At 42.5% G+C, this 22,586-nt stretch overlaps 1 protein-coding gene across 1 annotated transcript in view; it reads right to left on the bottom strand.

Annotated features, from left to right (window-relative positions):
* Positions 1-14,593: 14,593 nt before the first annotated feature.
* The window catches only part of LOC311242530 (hyaluronidase-4-like), a gene marked incomplete at both ends in the record, with an annotated part of 50,184 nt that continues 42,191 nt past the window's right edge, over positions 14,594-22,586 (bottom strand). The window contains 3 exons of the mRNA XM_084331488.1: positions 14,594-14,650; positions 17,369-17,551; positions 18,257-18,343. Coding sequence (XP_084187614.1) covers positions 14,594-14,650; positions 17,369-17,551; positions 18,257-18,343 — 327 coding nt within the window. The remainder of the gene's footprint in view (positions 14,651-17,368; positions 17,552-18,256; positions 18,344-22,586) is intronic.

A 22,586-nucleotide genomic window follows, 5' to 3' on the forward strand; every position in this document is an offset into this window, starting at 1 on the left:
CCAGGAGGTGATATTGCCAGTCAGGATGCTCTCTATTGTACATGAGTAGAAGTTCTTAAGGATCTTCTGACTGACTTGGAACTTCCTTAGGCGCCTGAGGAAGTAGAGGCGTTGTCGTGCCTTCTTCACAACACTGTCAATGTGTGTGGTCCATGTCAAGTCCTCGGATATGTGGGCTCCGAGGTACTTAAAACTGTTCACTCTCTCAATCGGTGCCCCGTCGATGATGAGGGGGCTGTAGTCCCTGACCCCAACCTCCTAAAGTCCACAATCATCTCCTTTGTTTTGCTGACGTTCAGGGAGAGGCTGTAGTCCATTCATGCTGAGTGAATCAGTTCCCCCAGCCACATTTGTGTATTCAAAAAAATTTGGGGAATTAACCGATAGAAAATTTATCGAAAATTAATCGAATCCAATCCAATCAAATCGAATCGTGGTCAAATGAAGAGATTTCATGATGCATTGAATCGTTGCCTGAATAATTGAAATTATTCGTTGTGAGGTCGCATCGTTACACACCCCTACTACTGACTAAATGTAAAATACCTTTGGGGCCACTAGGATACCCCTAACAAGATCTTCTTAAGCCTCTGTGAACTCTGAACCCCAGAACTATTAGGAATGTCTGACCACTAAGTGTGTCTGACTCTTAACCACAAAAACCTGCACGGACTACAACGTATGACGTATATCATGACAGTTAGGGTATCTTGTGTATACTGCTTACTTTTACTCATAGTATATATTCAGATTCTAATTATTTATTGACTATATTTATTGTAACTATAATATATATATATATATATATATATATATATATATATATATATATATATATATATATATATATATATATATATATATATATATATATATATATGTATATATATATATATAACCAATAGGGCATACAGACCCTCATCTGCACCTTTGTTTATTTTTCTCATATTTATATATTCAGAGTTAATTACATGGATTACACAGTACATTTTTTCTCATATTTTTACATTCAGATTTAATTTTATTGTCTATATTTATGTCTTTCTACTATTTCCCTGCCCATACCTGTACCTCCCCCTCCCCCATGCTGCTGTGGCAGCCGAATTTCCCCAAGGGGATCAATAAAGGAATATCTTATCCAGCCTAAATGTTTTTAAGGGGGGGCGGGGCTTTAAGCATTTATGCGTGTATGTCACTGATTATGCCCGATAAACAACCATTTTGGGTATTCAAGCCAGTTTAAAAGCAGTCATTTCAAGGCAACAATGGCCAGAGCTAAACACTGCGAATTATGTGGGCGACATCGTGTTAGACTGGACCGGCACTTAAGATGATTTCACCATTTAAAGGTTGTTTCTTCAAGCTTCAACTCGGCTATGCAAACCAGACGGCATACACAGAATGTAATCTAGCTCTATTGATGAGCTTTTGAAATACTGTACAGTATTGATGAGCTTTTGAAATACAGTACAAAATGAACATTTTCTCTCCAAAGTCTCCTTTCAAATCCTCCAGCCGAGATGGTCATTTCCCAACGCTATGTGCTGCCACCACTGGTCGCCAGTGAAACACGTTACTATCACTGTTAACCTATCGGGTCAAGGTGCTGATCTTATTGGCGACCAGTGGGGGCAGCACCGAGCGCTCGTCGACTGGAGGATTTGAAAGGAGACTTGGGAGAGAAAAGGGTCATTTCATACTGTTTTCTCCTCTTCTTCAGCTCCAACAGAAACCAAGCCAGGGCCTTGAGGCAGGAGAACCATCCCAACATGGCGCCAGGGCAGCTAGGTATACTGGGTAGAAAATATATATTTTTGTATCCACTTTTTAAATTTTTCTATTTTTCTCCCATCCCAATTTCGTATTGCCAATTCTCCCCTCCCCTGTCTTGAACGTTGCTAGACTATGCCCCCCACTGGTCGGTTGTAGTGAGGATAGAAGCCTTGCATCACGTGTCCCCTCCTCCGGTACACGAGGAGGCAGCCTGTCGCATCTTTTCACCAGACAGCACGGACTCTCAGTGGCGAGGAGTAGCGCGTGGGAGGCTCACGCTGCCCCCGATACTTCCTGTCTCTGCTGTGCAGGCGTCACCCAACCGACCTGTAGGAGTCGCTGTCGACAACGTCCAATCCCCACCCATCGACTTTCCACCCGCTACCTCTGCCAATTGATAGTATGACGACTGGCCCAAGCCGCAGGCAATGCTGACACCGGGATTCGAGACCGGAGTCTCTTGCATTGGTGACGAGCGCAGTCTCCGTTACGCCACCCAGCCGCCCAGAGTTGTAGTATTAATATGTACAGTGATACAGGTATAAAGACACTATGGTACTAAGTCATACTGGCCAGCAGCGTAACTAGTAAAGGTAGGTAAGGGATAGTCTCTTGCCAATGGAAATCAAGTGCTGCCTCCCGCTACACTGACTACCGTACATTAACGTTTCCCTCTGGTTAGCTTTAGCGCTAGCTAACGTTGTCATAATATCTAGATCTGTGGTGTCAGCTGGATGACGTTCATCATCATCATCATCATTTTATTTATTCGTACATGGAATTACCACAGTCCAACAGTACATATTCATATAATTCACCAAAAATACCATGGCCGAAAGGAACAGGAAGAAGAAAAAATCTTATATATACCTGCCCCTACACACACACAACACACCGATAGACAGTGTAAAACCAAACAGAATATACCCATTTTGCAAAAAAAATAAAAATGTAACATCAACACAACCAAATTAAATCAACATAAATAAACCCATTTTGTCTATCTATCAGTCAAACTACATATTTAGGTTCATTCATTTACACACACACACACACCCCCACACACACACACTTATATAATGTATTATACTTCTATATACTATCTAATTTCTATTTTATTATAATATAACAAAATCATAGTTATCTATATGGCGTTGGCAGACGAGGCTGGCATTGTCCAGTTGACACATTAACATTACAGATCATGATGCTATGATAGCATTAGTAGCTAAAGCTATTCCCTGCATGTCAACAACTCGATTCGACTGAGGAAGTCGAGTAGGTACCACACGCTAAAACGTCCCCGGACCCCGCAACCTATACAGTTCCAACTTCAGTGTGTGAATTACGTTAATGCCACAATTACTCAACTGCACTCAATATTTAAATACCAATGCTAGTCTAAATAAATGTAGACAGACAATGTACGTATTAAAAAATAAAAAAATAATAATAATAATGCAATAACAGTCTGAAAATGAAGGGATTATGTCCATGAGTGTCATTTTTAGAAATTAAGGCCTGCCTCTTATATAAGCCTCTCTCTAATAAAGGCCTGGTGCTCTTTGCAGCTGAGGTAACTAGAAGACCCATCCTATATTTGAGGATTTACGGTATACTAATTCAAATGGTTGGACCTGCGAGATTTGTACTTTGTAGGTCTGCATTTTAAATGTAAAGAGTAAAAAATATGTTTTTTTTCTCTGAAATGTAATTATAAATGTAATTATAAAGTATACAAACCTAATAATACTTGAGTAAAGTATAAATCCCCAAAAACAGTACTTTAGTATTGTAACGAAGTACAATCACTCAAGTACTTTACACCCCTGACTCTATGTGATGTGCCCTTTCCAGTGAGTTTCCTCAGTCAAGTCTATCCATATTGTCCCATGCAAGATTGGTGAAGACATGAGGATTGGTGGATGCTGGAAGTACACCTCTCTGGTTTGAGGCTGTCTATACACAGACTTGGCGGACAGGAGGAGCAGGTTCAGTGCCAGGCTCACACTACCTAAATGCAGCACTGAATGGCACAGGAAGTCCTTCATTCCAACAGCCATCAGACTATACAATGCATCACTGTGCCTCACTGCCAGTGATGGGAATAACGGCGTTACTAACGGCGTTAGTTTTTTCATCTAACGGATTACTCTTCCAATCTTAATAACGCGTTACTGTTACTGCCAAAAAATGCGGCGCTTTACTATGATGATTGAAGCTGTTTTTTTTCATCAGACAGATCTCTGCGCCGAGAGGCATACTGTTCCTGGTTGGTTAGTGGGCAGCGCGCGATTGGCTGAGGTTGAGTAAAATGTCATGGTAAGCCAATCAGAGGTAGAGGTGGGCGAGTGCCTCCAGAGTCTGACACACAGCGACAAGTCACAACACAACCGAGTTAAGTCAACGTGAGACCGCGGGTCCGTGTACGAGCCCAAATAATCCAATAATCCAAAACGAATCCAACGAACACAAGCGAGCAGTCAACGACAGTCCATGAGCGTTTTTTGTTCACTCTTGTTAGTTGTGTTGCAGCGCAGGAAACTGCAGTAGTGGAGGCTCTACTCTGCTGACATAGTGCTGCACTTCCTGGTTTAATAGCAGTCTTCAGCTGCTCAGAGATATATATATCTGTATGTCATGCATGTCTTAAATGTCATGATTAGATTTGTTTAGATGATTAGATTATTCTTATATCTGTATGTTGTGTATGTCATAATAAATGTCATGAATTGAAAATGGAGGACCCTGATGTAAACAAAGACGAAAGCCTTTCTCTAATCTGCATCCCCCTAACAATTGTGTGTATTGAGCTGTAGTACTGTACTGTACCCATTCTGCAATCTGTTAATTAAAATGTTCAATCAATCAGTATATATGTTATTTATTTTTTGTAGTGCTTAACAAGTGTAGCCGGTGTGATCTTAACTGCGTTGTGTATTTCGTTCGACCCCTGTTAAGGGATCGCCCTGAGTGGAAATTGAACCCCGGTCTCTCTGTACCGGGGCCGACAGCACAGACCACTGTACCAAGAGGTGAATCCACCTCTTGCTTCCGGGTCTGGATGCCTCTGGGGAGTGAGTTTAACTTGCAGTACCGCTTACTAACTGCGGTACCTCGGTTACACTCACCCCTCTAAACTCACTCCACCCAGGGCATCCGGGTGGGTCGCCTGTTATTTTTCTACAACGGAGTTCGGCGATTTGCGAATCTGATTGGGCAGTGTCATTTCTGGTCATGTGACATGTACGCCCAATCGTGGGACCGCAAGTTTCTACACTGGTTAGGCTTAGGCGCTCGTTCGAAGTCAGTTAAGGTTAGTTTGTCTTAGAGCATGGCGATAGAACGCCTGCCCTGATTCTGACGGTTAAGCTTAGGCACTCTTTCGAAGTTGGTTAAGGTTAGGGTTAGGGTTAGGGTTAGGGTTAGGCGATAGAACGCCAGGTGCTTTGCAGGCTGTTCGACGCGGAAATGGGCAAAGACACAGCTCGTCACGCTATTGGGCGCACATGTCACATGACCAAAAACGTCAGTGGCCAATCAGATTCGCAAATCGCCGAACTCCGTTGTAGAAAATATAGACACATCCGGGTCACAGCACCACATGTAGCCGGTGTGATCTTAACTGCGTTGTGTATTTCGTTCGACCCCTGTTAAGGGATCGCCCTGAGTGGGAATTGAACCCGGTCCGACAGCACAGACCACTGTACCAAGAGGTGAATCCACCTCTTGATTCCGGGTCTGGATGCCTCTGGGGAGTGAGTTTAACTTGCAGTACCGCTTACTAACTGCGGTACCTCGGTTACACAAGCATAATTTAATGTTGCCCAGTTGTGGCCTGTTGGGGGGCAATACATATCAAAAGTTGCAAAACATCTATTGTGTTTGTATTTGTATAATCCACTATATAAACATAGTAATTATAATATCTACATACATGGCATTTGATTGGAGGCTAGTCTCACTTTGTCCCACAGCAACATTAAAATAGTTTAGATTTGTGTATGTTATTTATGTAAAAAAAATACTTGAAAGTAACGCAAGTTACTTTCTGAAGTAACTAGTTATTTATCATTTGTAACTGAGTAAGTAATTTGGTATCTTTTTGGAAGAAGTAACTAGTAACTGTAGTAACTTGCTTAAAAGTAACTTGCCAAACACTGCTCACTGCATCACTGAGCACAGAGTGGCAGTTACCATCTTCCTGGACTTAGTTTGAAACAGCACTGTGCAATATTACACCTACTGTAGACCTCAGTATATTTTTACTGTATTTATTTACTGTATATTTTATTCCATTTTTATTCTATTTGACTCTACTCTTATCTTAGGCAACTTGACCTGTTCTGTCTAAATGTTTAAATGTTGAGCGATTTGCAGTAAAATTTCCAACGGGATAATAAAAGTATTTATATTCTACAGGTGCAGCTCAATACATTTGAATATCGTGGAAAAGTCTATATATTTAGCTGTACTGATGCAGTCATTTGTGCAAAAGGAGCCCCAACCAAGTACTGAGTGAACATACATGAACATACTTTTCAGAAGGCCGACATTTCTATATACAAAAGAAAAATACATCTATTTAAAAACATTTATTGGTGATACAGAATGTTGGGCTTTCATGAGCTGTAAGACATAATCATCTAAATTAAAACAAATAAAGGCTTGAAATATTTCACTCTGTGTGTAATGAATCTATTATCTACCAGAGTTTCGCTTTTTGAATTGAATTACTGAAATAAAATAACTTGGCCACGATATTCTAATTTATCGAGTTGCACCTGTATTATCTATTCTATTCTATGCTAGCTTTTGGAGACACAGAGCAGTGTCATTCTCTTCAAGTTGGGAGTAAGAGACCCCATGCCCAAGCTTGTTCAGTGTTTGGACGAGCTCAGTGTTACCTGTCAATGTTTTACTGCATAAGGAAGTAGAAGGTGGTTTGTGTTGACCACATGTCACAGCATATATTATGTCCTGACTAAATGACTGAACCAGAGCATTGACTCTCTGTGTTTGAGTTTTGGTGTCAAGATTTCCAGTGACATTTACATTTACATTTAGTCATTTAGCTGACGCTTTTATCCAAAGCGACTTACAAGTTCTGTACAACAAGTCATCAGGAATCAAATCAAAATCATATCAAATTTATTTGTAAGGCCCGACAACACACGTTAATGTCCCCATGGGCCATACATGTCTTCTTTAAACAAGTCAAGAAGAAACATCACAATAAGTCAAGAACAAAACAAGACCACCATAAGGTCCAAAAAATGTATCCCTCCCTACCACCCCTGGGATCAAGAGCACACTCAGAGAAGAGGAAAGAGAGAGAGGAGAGGGAGAAAGGATAAAAATAAAATAAGTATTCATCCTAGTTGACCGTAAAAAGAGAAAGGTACATATCCATATACACATACGCATATATACACATATATATATACACATACATACATACATATACGCAGAAAGGGGATTCGTAGTATAGGTGTTGTTTGTAAAGTAAATATATCATCAATAATAATAATTCATTTATTTTGTATAGCGCTTTTCAAAGACCCAAAGTCGCTGACAATAGGCAAAAAATAAACAAAGAAAACAAAGAAACATAGAAGAACCACAGGGAAACGGAGAACAATAAGAATACACAGGAACATAAAACCATGAGTAACGGATAACAAATACGGGAGTGAGTAGGGGACAGTCGGGAAGAGAGTAAGGGAGAACCAAGGGGGGTGGGGGGGGCAGGAGAGGAGAGAACGTAGGGCAGGGGAAAATGGTGGCGGGTTGGAGGAGGGTGGTTATGGGTAAGGAAGGTTGAATGCTAGGGAGAACAGGTAGTTATATTATCATACTGGCCAATCGCGTCTCGCTCTTCGCCATTATGAGATATCTCTTATCTCCTAGCACATGTGCTCACGAAACAACAAATGCACTCACATGCACGTGACCAGGCCACGCCCCCACGTCCCACTATATGACGCCGGACATGGTTACACTCTACCTTCCTCTTTTTGTTTCCAACACGGAAGTAGCAGTGCACTCCGTGAACTAGCTGTTATGAAACGCAGGGAGAAATTACACAATGTTTGGTTTTAGCCAGAGGTTCACCAGCCCCTGGAATCTTCTCGGCACATCCTAACAGCGCATAGGGCCTGTCCTGGGGTTTCCTCATCTCGTGACAGCGGATCGAGGGACGTCGCGCGACGGTTAGCAGTCGAGCTACGTCGTGCACAGGTAGGGCCTGCGCTAACAGGCATTGATACTAGCATGAGTGATACTGCTCGTTGTCCCGTGAGACATCAGAGTTATGTATTGGCGAGAGGCGCAGGATATTTGGGTAAACATGGTCGTCATGACTCTGTTTTGGATGTTTTCCCAGCTATCCTGGAGCGCGTGGCTAATGCTAATGCTACGATGCTGGGACGCCGTTCCTTTGTTCCCCGCCGTGGGCTGTCGCCACTCTTCCCTTCTCTTAACCGTTTCATTGCTGAAGGTCAATCGGTGTCTAATGTGGGGGGTTTTGCTGAGGCTTATTTACCCTTTATACGAGTGGATGAGCTGACAAAAGGGCGCAAGGAAGGTGTGCCGTGGCGTGAGGGCCAAGTAGCATCGGTCCTTTGCCCTGGCATGGTTGAACGGTGTCCCACCCGGAAGCCGACGCCAGAGGGCGAGTCGGCTCGGCAGGTGGCTGTATGGGCTGATGAAGTTTATACCGCCGCAGGACGGAATTTAGCGGCGACCAGTGTCATTGCTCAGTTGACTGCTTTTCTGTCCACAATGGTGTCAGGTAGTGGGGCCTTAGGGCCAGCCGACGTCGAAAACATTGCGCATGTTTTTGGGGTTATACAGCTTTTAGTCGCAAGCTATAACCGCAGGGAGAACTAGGATGCTGTCAATGCTTGTTCACAAACATCTTTGGTTGGAGCAGTCTTCCTTTGAGGAGGAGAAGAGGCTTCTCCTCCTCAGGGCTCCCCTCTCCGCCGAGGGATTCTTTGGTCTTTCCGCAGGAGCGCAGGCGGTAGTTGACCTAGGCCCCACACCGCCTCGCACCACGCAGCCAGAGGTGAGGGCGCGGCCTCGCCAGCGACTGTGGTGAGGCACCGACCAGCGGCCATGTTTCCCCCGCCTGAGGTACCCTGGACACAAAGACAACAGGTGATCACAAGGCCGACAGCCTTGGCAGCCGAGGGATCGGCTACATTAGATGAGCACGCCCTAAAAAACCATAGCCGTCTAGCTGTGTCTAGCTCACTCTCCGGTCACTCCCCCCCCCCCCAACACCAGAGGGATATGGGCTCTGATTTGTCCCCTTTGGCTGCGGGCCGCATGCCTTCAACGAGGCGCAAGCGGCCCCACGTTTCGCTTCTCATGGGGACAGGGGCTGACAACCAGTTGCTGGCTAGGCCTGGGTCTGCCTATGAGAATGCTGTGCCGTCAAGCGGCTCCCACGCCACACGTTCTGCGTCTGTGTTTGGTGAGCCTGGTGTTGTGTCTGTCAATGACAAAGGTTGTCAGGGGGGGAACTCGAGGCCCAGGGGGTCGCAGCGTGAGTTCCCCCAGCCCCGCCCTCGCCAGGCCGGGTATCACTTTAGTGCCTCCCACGGCCGGAAGACCGGCGGTGGTCAGTCAGGCACGGGTGATTTGGGTGGTAGTAATATCACTGCAGGGCTACGGTGTGTAGGAACCCACCCTATCGGGCAGTGTGGGGACCACACGCCTTGCATGTCCAGCTGTAGAACAGATCCTCAGCAGTCCATGCCGGGGAGATGTTCAGTGGGGGAGCTTATGTCACCCAGTGTGATGTCAGCTTCCCCCGTATCAAACCGGCCCTTTCTGTCGGGGTCCCCCTTTGGGTGCGATTGCCTCGTTGGTAGTGTCAGGGTGCGATATCCCGGCTCTGCGAGACGCCCTGCTTGCGCGGTTGGCGAGTCCAGGGTTGGCAACACACAGCGGGTAAGACCGGGCCGGCTATCTACGGTTCCTGGCGGACCAGCGCCAAGTGGCGGCGGGTGCGCTTTGGGATTATCATCATATGGCTACAGCAGTGCCATATGTCAAGGTGGATGGAGAGAACGCTGAGGCGGGGACTTGTGTTGCAGTTTGCACAACCCCTCCCTCCGTTTTTAGGTTGGGTAGGAGGGGTGGGTGGGGGACACACTGTACAGCTGTACAAGCAAAACTGTACATTGGAATATTGACAAAACCATACTTGTGGTTCAGGCGTTTCATCCGCCTCCTCACGCTAGTGAGTTAGAGGCGAGCCTTCATCAGTCGTGTCCTGTCCATGCACTGGGGGTTTACCTCAGTCGGACGCAGGATCTCAGGGCTTCCGATCAACTGTTTGTTTGTTACGGTGGCCCTCGCGCAGGTAAGGCACTGTCCAAGCAGCGCCTGTCACATTGGTTGTGCGAGGGCATTGCCCTTTGCTACACGTTGGCTGGACAGGTCCCCCCTGGGGGCGTCAGGGCACACTCCACTTGTGGAGTGGGGGCCTCTGCCGCCCTGTTAGGGGGGGCCTCGGTGGAGGACATCTGCTGCGGCCTCCTGGTCCTCCCCGGGTCCTTTCGTTAAGTTTTACCTCGTGGACATGACTGAGAGTTCTGTCTCCCAGGCGGTTCTGAGGTCTGGGACCTCTCCTGCGTCCCGCCATTTGGTGGGCTAGCAGGGGTGTGTGGGTGTGTGCCACGGGGTGCTGTGTCACACGTGGTCCCGCCTGTGCTGTGTGTTTTTCAGGGGTGTCTGGTTCCCCCTTTTTCGCACTTTGGTGGAGTTGACTGCCTACCCCCCTTCGTTAGGACGGGCGGGTGGACGGGACTCCCCTCCTCCCTGGTTGGGGCTTACGGGCCCTCAGGGGGTACACTTGTCGGGCCACGCGTCTGCTCTGCCCCATATCTCATAATGGCGAAGAGCGAGACGCGATTGGCCAGTATGATAATATAACGAAAGGTTATCCTATAACCTAGTTATATGAATACTGGCTGAGCGTCTCGCTCTTAGCGCCCTGAGGTCCCTTGGTTGGGTTTTCAGTGTTGGAAATCTTTCTGAGGAAGGTAGTGTGTGACCATGTCCGGTGTCATATAGTGGGACGCGGGGGCGTGGCCTGGTCACGTGCATGCGAGTGCATTTGTTGTTTCGTGAGCACATTATATGCTAGGAGATAAGAGATATCTCATAATGGCGAAGAGCGAAACGCTCAGCCAGTATTCATATAACTAGGTTATAGGATAACCTTTCGGTTTTGAGTCTGGATTTGAAGGTGGAGAGTGAGGGAGAGTCTCTGATGGTCTGAGGGAGGGAGTTTCAGAGTCGGGGTGCAGCTCGTGAGAATGCCCGGTCACCAAAAGTTTTGAGTTTGGATGACGGGACAGTGAGGGAAAGAGTGGTAGAGGACCGGAGGGAACGGGTGGGGCAGTAGGGGAGAAGGAGGTCAGTCAGGTAGGGGGGGGCCAGGCTATGGAGGGCTTTGAAGGTGAGGAGTAATGTTTTGAAGTTGATGCGTTCCCTGATCGGGAGCCAGTGGAGGGAGTGGAGGACAGGAGTGATGTGTTCGCGGGACCGGGTGTTAGTGAGGAGGCGGGCAGCTGAGTTTTGGAGGGAGCGGGAGGTGATGCCAGTGAGGAGGGAGTTACAGTATCAATCAGGTTGGTGTTATCTCAAAGAGTCAATCCCTTTACATGTTCAATAAAGGGAGACCATACTTTGGTGAACTTGTCATAAGACCCGTTCAGTGTATGTCTTATTTTTTCAAGCTATAGCAAAGACAACACCTCCTGTATCCACCTCCTGAAGGGGGGGTGTTTGTTGGATTTCCATTCCATTAGAATGATTCTGTGTGCAATGAGGCTACTGCTCCCATCCCAATTTAGTCGTTATGCAAATTCTCTTCCCTCCCTTCCTGGTCGTTGCGCGCATTTGCCCCCCACTTAGTTGCCGGTCTAGGGAGGGTTGATAGATACTATCACATGTCCCCTACGATACATGTGGAGTCAGCCAGCCACTTCTTTTCACCTGCCAGCGAGGACTCTCACTGGGGGAGCGTAATGCGTGGGAGGCTCACACTACTTCCCCCAGTTCCCTTCCTCGCTGAGCAGGCACCCTGACCGATCTGTAGGAGTCGCTGTTTACAATGACCAGGATACACACCCCACCGGCTTCCCACTGCTAACACTGCCAATCGTGTTAGTATGGACCGACCAAGCCGGAGGTACCGCCAACAGCTGGATTCGATACCAGTGTCTCTGCGGTGGTAGGCAGGCGCTTAGTTCGCTGCGCTACCCAGCCGCCCACAAAAGCTTAATTTTCACAGTATTACCCAGCTCTGCCTCTTCTACCACTACCTCTTCTACCACTACCTCTTCTACCTCTGCCTCTTCTACCACTACCTCTTCTACCACTACCTCTTCTACCACTACCTCTTCTACCACTACCTCTTCTACCACTACCTCTTCTACCTCTGCCTCTTGTACCACTACCTCTTCTACCACACCTCTATTTAAACTTGTGTAATTCGGCAGTTCAACAAGTTGAAAGTACTAAACTCCTTGGAGTGATGCTGGATTGCACTCCGTCTTGCTCTCAGCATATTAATTATATTGTTTTAAAAATGGGAAGAGCAATTGGTATTTCCAGGAAATGTGCTTCTTTTGTTGCCCGTCCCCTTTTATGTCAGATAATGCAAAGTTTAGTTTTTATGTCATCTTGACTATTGCTCTGCGATGTGGTCTTCTGCTGCCAGTGGTGACCTCAGGAAGCTCCAGGTGGTCCAGAACAGGGCAGCACGGTTGGTACTGGGCTGCTCACTAAGGTCTAATGTGAGCCGTATGCATGCCCGCCTCTCTTGGCTTAACGTTGAAAATAGATTGTCTTTTAATTGGGGCTGTCAGTTTATCGCGTTAATTAGATTAATTAATTACACAGTAAATTATCGCGTTATGAAAATGTACTAAAAATAAATTAAATTGATTTTTTTTATAATATATATTTTTTTATCTCATGCATTCCATAAGAACGTAGAATAGACATTTCCAGACTTTTTTTTAATATGGTCCACATCTTGGTATCTGATTCTAGGGACATCTATGGATCTCAGGGAATGTATTCCCAGTGTCTGAAATACTGTGGGCTAGATCCACAAAGAATGGATTGCACGGTGCAAGTTGCACCCTTACACAGTGGTTCTCAACCTGTGGTACGCGTACCACTAGTGGTACTTGGTGGTACTGCTGGTGGTACTTGAAAAGATTTATAAAAATAATAATAATAATAATAATAATAATAATAATAATAATAATAATAATAATAATAATAATAATAATAATAATAATAATAATAATAATAATAATAATAATAATAATAATAATAATAATAATAATAATAATAATAATAATAATAATAATAATAATAATAATAATAATAATAATAATAATAATAATAATAATATTAATAATAATAATAATTTTTTTTTTTTTGTGCAGTCAGGCCACTGAACTTAGAAGCAGGCCAGGCCAGTGTTTCTAGTTGCGGCGACGCGATAGTTAGATAACCTAGGTTGAATGCCCACGCTCGCTCTTAGGTCAGATCGATAACTTCATAACTCATTGGTCTGCCTATCTACACCTCAAACAGCGTCCTGTGAAGTGGTTGACACGCAGAACTAACCGAGTCTACAAAATGTTGTTGTTACCACTGACCGACAAGAGACAGCGAATGCACCGTTCCGACCCCCGTCAGTCATCGACCTTTAACGTCGAGTGATTGAAGTTGCGGAATCTTTTATTTTATTTGCACTGGGAAGGACTCTCTATATTCAGAGGAGGTCCATTTCCCTAATCCGTTACACGTATTATCACTATATGGCTTTACTTGATAATCCCATTATACAGAATCCACCTTTAGTCCTTAATGCATAATCATAAGTCTCCTTTTACTCCGTAGGGATAAAGCCTATAGTTATAGTTATATCCCCATTATAGCTAGGGATAAAGCCACTTACACATATTATCACTATATGGCATTACTTGATAAAACCAGGTTTATCAGAATCCACCTTTAGTCCTTAATGCATAATCATAAGTCTCCTTTTACTCTACTTGATAAAGCCTATAGTTATGGTTATATCCCCATTATAGCTAGGGATAAAGCCACTTACACATATTATCACTATATGGCTTTACTTGATAAAACCAGGTTTATCAGAATCCACCTTTAGTCCTTAATGCAGGGATAAAGCCACTTATTCTATTTTACATCATTAATCAAAAAATGCATGGGGTGAAGTTACAATGCAAAACACATTTCATGCTTACCCGGTCGTCTGGTCAGAAGAAAGGACACAAATCATATTTATAAAGAGGTAATTTTAATTAGAAAAAGCTAGTTACAAAAAGATACTGAAGTGGAAAGCACCCAATTCAGTTTAAAATAAGCACAGAACAAAACATCTCATCATGCACGGCTTGTGCCCAGTGTCGAGCACCATTCTTCTCATCTCTCAAAAAAGTCTCTAAGCACCATTCTTCTTCTCTCTCCAGCTCAGTGTAAAAATCTGCCCGTGATCTCGCCAGTTGGCCCTTATAAAGGGCCCCAGGGTCTCTTCTGCTTATTGGTCCAAATACAGCGCTGTCACCGTGATGTCATTTCACCAGCCAGTCAATGCACGGCTCGTGGGGACTGGCTCTCCTCCCATTTTACTCCACTAGGCCGTAACTCGAAAGTAATTGTAACGTTTTTCGCTGGAACAGACTCCCTTTGTTCTCTGCTGTGGAAAGTCCCTTCACTCCCCATCTCACTCAGACCCCACAAAGGGTTAACCAGTTTAATGCGTCTGCCGGCCGGAGAGCTCCAGGAAGAGGCCCCCGTACATTCCTCTGGGCTGTAGTCATTATTGAGAGGGAATAACTGGCCTGTGTTCCTACAATACACAATATACCTGTACTGCATACTACATACCTGTAATACATCAATATACTATTGTATATTGCATTGTATATATTGTATATATATATATATAAATATACAATACACCTGTACCAATCATTGGTTTTATTCTATGCAGACAGGACAGGTTTAAACTGTGCCAACTTGCTCTCAGCTCAATCCTGCTCTTCACTCCGACTGCACATTAACTGTAACATAGTTTTATAAGTGTATAAAGAGTATACAGGTCATATACATAGCTCCAATCATATATAATAAACATAAGAATATTATACAAAGTGTCACTCGTTGACTTGTGGCACTTTAACATGTGTTTACACATAACGTGTTTCTATTCCATTGTCCAGGAAGAATCTACAGACATTCCCCATAATCATATATAAGATCAGGATGTCATACCCAGTGTCACTTAGTTGGCTGTGACACTTTACAGGTAACAACCAGGAGATCACTGTGACAGAGAGTATTGCAGTCTAAACAGTCATACATCTTTTATTCAACTTCAGCCCTGATCATAACCATTTTTATTTTTAGATTTTTTTGTAATGTCAGATAGAAAATGAAATACTCTGAAATATTCTGAAGAGTTGTTGTTAAATCTGACATTACAAAAAACTAAAAAATCCATCAAAATCTGTGTTGTTGCTAATCATTGACACATGCCTAGCCTGTAATAATCCCCCCCCAGAAAAATGTACTTTGCATTTGATATATTGAAAATATTTTTCTTTTTGTGTGTTTTTTTAACAATAATTTGTGATGTCATCACACAAACTGGCATTTAAAGGGTTACAATTAAAAAATGTATTGAATATGTTTTTTTCTTTTTTACAATAATGTTTTATGCCCATCACAAACACTGGCATTTAAAGGGTACATTTAAAAAAGATTCATGCACCAGAATGCAAGAAATTAAGTCTTTGTAACAAAATAAAGTGGTTTGACTGGGGCTATATTTCACACTATATTTCCCAGCCTGAATTATTTCCCCAGTCCGGCCCTGCTTTTGTGAGTTGTCAATGGACAACAAAATTGTGTGTGTGTGTGTGTGTGTGTGTGTGTGTGTGTGTGTGTGTGTGTGTGTGTGTGTGTGTGTGTGTGTGTGTGTGTGTGTGTGTGTGTGTGTGTGTGTGTGTGTGTGTGTGTGTGTGTGTGTGTGTGTGTGTGTGTGTGTGTGTGTGTGTGTGTGTGTGTGTGTGTGTGTGTGTGTGTGTGTGTGTGTGTGTGTGTGTGTGTGTGTGTGTGTGTGTGTGTGTGTGTGTGTGAATGAAGGACAATTGCTTGCTGAGCGAGAGAGAGAAAGAATTAAGTACACTTGCTGAAAAACAGTTGTTCTTAATTTTCTCACTTGCTATGTGAGAATGTTAATTATTATGTTCTCAATGCCCATTGCATTGTATGAGTTGTGTGGAAGAGTTTGCTAGTGCTAGTGCTACCCCTTTGTACATTGTGGCTGTCTGATGACAAAAGTTAACAATATAATGCTATTAGGAATACATTTGCCTCCTGCGTGAACTGTGCATAGCTGAATATACTGTATTTTAACGTCGGTCATATGGTGGTACTTGGAGAGCCAGCTACGTTCTCAGGTGGTACTTGGTGTAAAAAGGTTGAGAACCACTGCACTAGAGGTTCCAGTAGTGGGCAGCTTGAATTGCCAGGTCCTAAAACCAACGCTTTAAAGAGATCTTTTATTTTTAGAGCATTAACTCTTTGGAATAACCTGCCTCAAAACCTCTGCTGCATTTACAGTAGATTCACTTTAAAAAATAATCTTAAATCGTTTTTTAGTTGTTTTTAACACTGTAAAGTAATTTTTTGTTTTTGTTTTACACTGTAATGTAATTTTAGCGATCTTAAGTGGGCAGCTTGAATTGCCAGGTCCTAAAACCAACTCTTTAAGGAGATCTTTTATTTTTAGAGCATTAACTCTTTGGAATAACCTGTCTCAAAACCTCTGCTGCATTTACAGTAGATTCACTTTTTAAAATAATCTTAAATCGTTTTTTTAATTGTTTTTAACACTGTAAAGTAATTTTTTGTTTTTGTTTTACACTGTAATGTAATTTTAGCGATCTTAAGTGGGCAGCTTGAATTGCCAGGTCCTAAAACCAACGCTTTAAGGAGATCTTTTATTTTTAGAGCATTAACTCTTTGGAATAACCTGCCTCAAAACCTCTGCTGCATTTACAGTAGATTCACTTTTAAAAGTAAAGTAATTTTTTGTTTTTGTTTTACACTGTAATGTAATTTTAGCTATCTTAAGTGTTACAGTAGTTTCATTATGCATTGTGTGTACTACTGACTTTTAATACTTTTGTTTTTGCAATAATAATTGTTTTTGTATGTTTTTTTGTGTGTGGACCACAGGAAGACTAGCTGGTTGCTATGGCACCAGCTAATGGGGATCCCTAATAAAATAAAATCAAACCAAATCTTCTACCTCTGCCTCTTCTACCTCTCCCTCTTCTACCTCTCCCGCTTCTACTGCAGCTCTGTCTCTTCTAAAGTGTCTAATGTAAAGTGCCAACAACACCAACAACAACAACAACACCGACAACGACAACCACAACCACCACATGCTCGCCCCGCCGTCGCAATTCATTCCCTTATATCCCTCGTAGCAGTGGCAGTGGAACGTGTCATTCAGCACCTGGAGCTCCAGCTGGACGCCGGTACTCGAGTGCAGGTAATGCTTGAGGTGGTGTTCCTGGCGGACGCAGCGCCCGTTGTTCTGGCACAGGACCTCGCTGCAGTGCTCGGCGGCCCGGGTGACCTTGGTGATGAAATCGCCCAGAGTTCCTCTCAGGTTGGACACCAGCGTGGTGCATGTGTCCTGTGGACAGGCGATGGGGGAAAGGGGAAACAAGTTAAATTGGCATGAAAAGAGTGGGGTTGTGTGAGAACAGGCTGTTTAAGTGAGTAAGTGAATGTAAGTACCACACTACATAAGGTTAAGTACAGTACACTCCGCTGTACTGTAGCACTATTTTACTCTGTCCATTCTATTGCATAATTTTACTATCTATTCTATTCTACTATTCTATTATTGCACTGTATTATTTTACTCTCTCTATTGCATTTTATTACAGGTTCAAAACTGTCAGGTTTTTTATTGAACTGTTGAACAGTAATCCAGAACTATTTTATTGCACTGTAATATATATATATTTTTTAATCTATTCAATTTTATTGCACTGCACTATTACACTATTTTACTCTGTCTATTTTATCTTGCTCCTTTTATTATTGTCTATTTAAAACTGAATCAAACCATAAACTATAGGTGGCCTGTTGGGATGTTAGATCCTAATGTGAACAACTGTGATTTTATATGTCTGCACTTTATGTGCTCATTTTATCTGTTGTGATTGAAGCACTTTGAGCTGCAGTTTCTTCATGAAAGGTGCTATACAAATAACGTTTATTATTATTATTATTATTATTATTATTATTATTATTATTATTATTACAGTGCTTGAGTAAAAATACTCGGTTAGTTTCCACCTCTGTGTATGGATAGGAAATACTGTACACTTACGGTGGATGAGGCGATATCGTTTCCAGTAATCACGAAGCCAGCCGCACCCAAGGCAGCACTCTCACCAATGGTGTAGAGCAAGTCATCCTGGAAGAAATTCATGAATTGGTTTAAGATTAAATAATGCATTTATATTTATTAGTGCTGTCAATAGATAATTTCTTTTTTTACTAATTAATCTCACAATTTGCTGTAATTAATCTAGATGAATCTAGATAAAAAAAATGCATTAAGACCGAAGCTTGTAACAGATATTTACTTGAGTAAAATAATGGAATTAATGTAAACTCAACACAAAGAAAGTATATTTAGATTCAAAGACTATTTTAATAGCTTTCTTTGAATACAGTTTCTCTCCTGTGAAATACAAATGTTCAACAAAACCATCAACATTGACTCAGCTAGACCTCTTTTTTATATCCGCGGCGCTAATATTGAAGATGTTTCACTCCATAGATTAATCTAGATTCATTTATTTTAATGCTTTAAATAATTTAAATTAATCTCCAAAATTAAAGCATTAACTTTGACAGTCCTAATTTCTATTTATATTAGATTGCTCGTAGTAACATTTGGCACAGAGACAGTATCAAGTGTGTAGGCTACTACTATAAGGGATGACAAGAGTATGTACTAATACGCATCCATTGCACCAAAGGAATACTGTTTGCTGTTAGTGGCTGTGAGTACAGCGATAGACTCTGGTGAATGGAGTGGTTAACTCTGTTTCACCACATGGTGGTGCTAATGAGATTCTACTGCCAAAGGCAGGGCTGCCGTCCTTGTATTAACTGATGCTTCACTTCACTCGGAAGGATACCATGAATGAACTAAACAAACCAGTTGTATGAACATTGTATTTCAAAGACCACTCAACCCAACACTCTCTGGCATTTATCTTTTAGCCAATATTCTTTTTCACATTGCACACTGGCTCTCCACAGGGCTGCGTTCTGTCCCCACTACTATTCTCCCTGTACACCAACACTGCCATCATCCAGTCCATCCTCACCCTCTCCATCATCACCTGGTTCCCTGCAGCCACGGTCAGGGACAAGGCCAAGCTGCAGCGGGTGATACGATCAGCGGAGAGGGTGATCGGCTGCCCCCTTCCCTCCCTCGAGTCCCTACATTCCACCAGGGCAGGGCCTTGAGGGCGAGGAAGATCATGGCAGACCCCGCCCACCCGGGTCACGGCCTCTTCATTAGGCTCCCCCACGGCAGGCGGCTACGGCTGCCCAAGACGCGTGTATGCTTTCTACAACGCAGTTGCCTTTCCGGGTTGCTCTGATTGGCCGCTGACCCCACGTGACCCTACGCTATTACGCCCCCCTTATCTGACGCTCTACAGCTCTCCGTAACTTCCTCGCAGAACAGCTCTTTCCGTATTTATAATATTGGAAACGCCGCGCTGTGATAACAACATTAACGAGCGCTGTGATAACAACATTAACGAGACTCTCTTTGTGTCTATTCTGCTAACGCTAACGTTACCTCTCATTGTGTCTATTCTACAAGCTTTAACGTTAACTAGGCTCTCGTGTCTATCTGCTAACGTTCTCGCGTCTATCTGCTAACGTTAGCATTAGGTAATAACCGGTTTAAAATGGATGGTGATTACCTCACGTTGTGTCTATTCTACTAGCATTAACGTTACTAGTACAAACAATCAAACCAAAACATTGACATCTAACTTATCTTTAGATATTTACTCAACCTCTAATGTCTAACTATGAATGAACACAACACTCTAACTTAACATCTTTAGCTAATAAAGTACTCAACCTCTACTGTCTTTAACTATGAATGAACACAACACTCTAACTCACCATCTTTAGATAATAAAGTACTCAACCTCTACTGTCTTTAACTATGAACAAACACAACACTCTAACTTACCATCTTTAGATAATAAAGTACTCAACCTCTACTGTCTTTAACTATGAACAATAAAGGAATATCTTATCTTATCTTTCACTACCACACTACAGAAGGTTAACCTTTCACTACCACACTAGACGGTTTAGTGAAAGCAAAGGGTTATGAAAGGGTTAACACATTTGTTGTGTGGCAGTGAAAGGGTTAACCTGGATAGTCACAGTGAAAGGGTTAACCACTTGGTAGTGAAAGGGTTAACCTGTATTGTCGCAGTGAAAGGGGTTAACCCTTTGGTAGTGAAAGGGTTAAAGGAATGTTCTCCCAGCAGAATGCCAGCAGGAGCTGCAGCCTCAGTAAGAGACACAGGGACTGTTCTGCAGAGCTGAGTGATGTTTATGGTGGACATTTAGAATATCATTCTTTCCTTCAGAAATTGCTGTACAAGTAGAGGTTGAGTACTTTATTATCTAAAGATGGTAAGTTAGAGTGTTGTGTTCATAGACAGTAGAGGTTGAGTACTTTATTATTTAAAGATGGTGAGTTAGAGTGTTGTGTTCATAGACAGTAGAGGTTGAGTACTTTATTATTTAAAGATGGTGAGTTAGAGTGTTGTGTTCATTCATAGTTAAAGACAGTAGAGGTTGAGTACTTTATTAGCTAAAGATGTTAAGTTAGTGTTGTGTTCATTCATAGTTAGACATTAGAGGTTGAGTAAATATCTAAAGATAAGTTAGATGTCAATGTTTTGGTTTGATTGTTTGTACTAGTAACGTTAATGCTAGTAGAATAGACACAACGTGAGGTAATCACCATCCATTTTAAACCGGTTATTACCTAATGCCAACGTTAGCAGATAGACGTGAGAACGTTAGCAGATAGACACGAGAGCCTAGGTAACGTTAAAGCTTGTAGAATAGACATAACGTTAGCGTTAGCAGCAGGGTACAAAATAGTTAGATGCCCAGCGCCGTTGGCTTGTAGATTTATTGTTTGGCGATTAGAATTTAAGGTCTGCCCGCCACCTGGCAGCTAACAAAATACACTGCATGCATCTACCTCGGCCGGCAGGTAATGGGTTGTCTGTGCTCGGCGTCAATATGATGCGGCGGTGGTGAGTTGAAACTGTGTGTGTGTGTGTGTGTGTCACGTGTCCGTTCTAATGTTTACAAACAATGAACCTTTAAATGTAAATGAGATGCACTCTGCTCACGAGGTCAAGTTTGTAACATGAGACGCACATGAGGTCTTACATCACTCGTTCTTTAGCCTACAAGAAAACCCTGCAATCGTGTTTTTGATTGTGCTCTGATATTTTACTATTTCGCATTTGATTTGACCAAATATGTGGAGGCATATTCCCTGCAACAGGTTCAAAGATAACTTCACATTTATTGGCAATTCGTTTCCTTATATCGCTTCCTCCAGGGTTCCAACTTGTGTTGACAAAATGCAACCTTGCTCAGCTACGGAGAATCAGCGCTCTCTCTCTAGACTAGAAAGGTGCACTCAGTAGAGCACAGATGTCCGCCAGGGCGGCAGCCACAAATAATAATAATAATAATAATAATAATAATAATAATAATAATAATAATAATAATAATAATAATAATAATAATAATAATAATAATAATAATAATAATAATAATAATAATAATAATAATAATAATAATAATAATAATAATAATAATAATAATAATAATAATAATAATAATAATAATAATAGATTGGATTTGTAATGCACTTTTTGTTCACTGGGATCCCAAAGTGCTACACTACATGGTTAAAACAGTTAAAAAAATAGAAATAAAATAGTTATTAGTAAAACAAATAAAATAAAATACAGAATAAAAATAAGATAAAAATAGAACAGTTAATTAAAAACATAGTATAAATAGGCAATTTAAAAACAAAAGCGCAATAAAATTAAAATAAAAAGCTAACAGTCAAAGGCCTTTTTGAACAGGTAGGTTTTCAGGCCTTCCTTCTCTCTCTCTATCTATCTATCTACCTCTCTCTCTCTGTTCAATGATTTAAAGTGGCCAAACGTTACAATATAAATACTAATAGGATTTTTGGCTGGTAAAAAATCTGCCCGGCTGGTAGTTTTTAAAATCTACCAGCCAAATGGCTGGTAAGTCAAAAAGTTAAGTTTGTTCCCTGGTTAGCAGAATAGACACAATGAGTCTCGTTAATGTTGTTATCACAGCACGGCGTTTCCAATATTATAAATACGGAAACGGAAAGAGGTGTTCTGCGAGGAAGTTACGGAGAGCTGTAGAGCGTTAGATAAGGGGGGCGTAATAGCGTATGGTCACGTGGGGTCAGCGGCCAATCAGAGCAACCCGGAAACGCAACTGCGTTATAGAAAGCATACACGCGCCCCAAGACATTAAAGTCCCGCCATAGACTCAGCTTCTTCCCCTCAGCAGCTCGCCTGGTAAATGAGTCAGGT

Source organism: Notolepis coatsorum, assembly GCF_963971535.1.
Source record: "Notolepis coatsorum genome assembly, chromosome: 16".
Lineage (NCBI taxonomy): Eukaryota > Metazoa > Chordata > Actinopteri > Aulopiformes > Paralepididae > Notolepis > Notolepis coatsorum.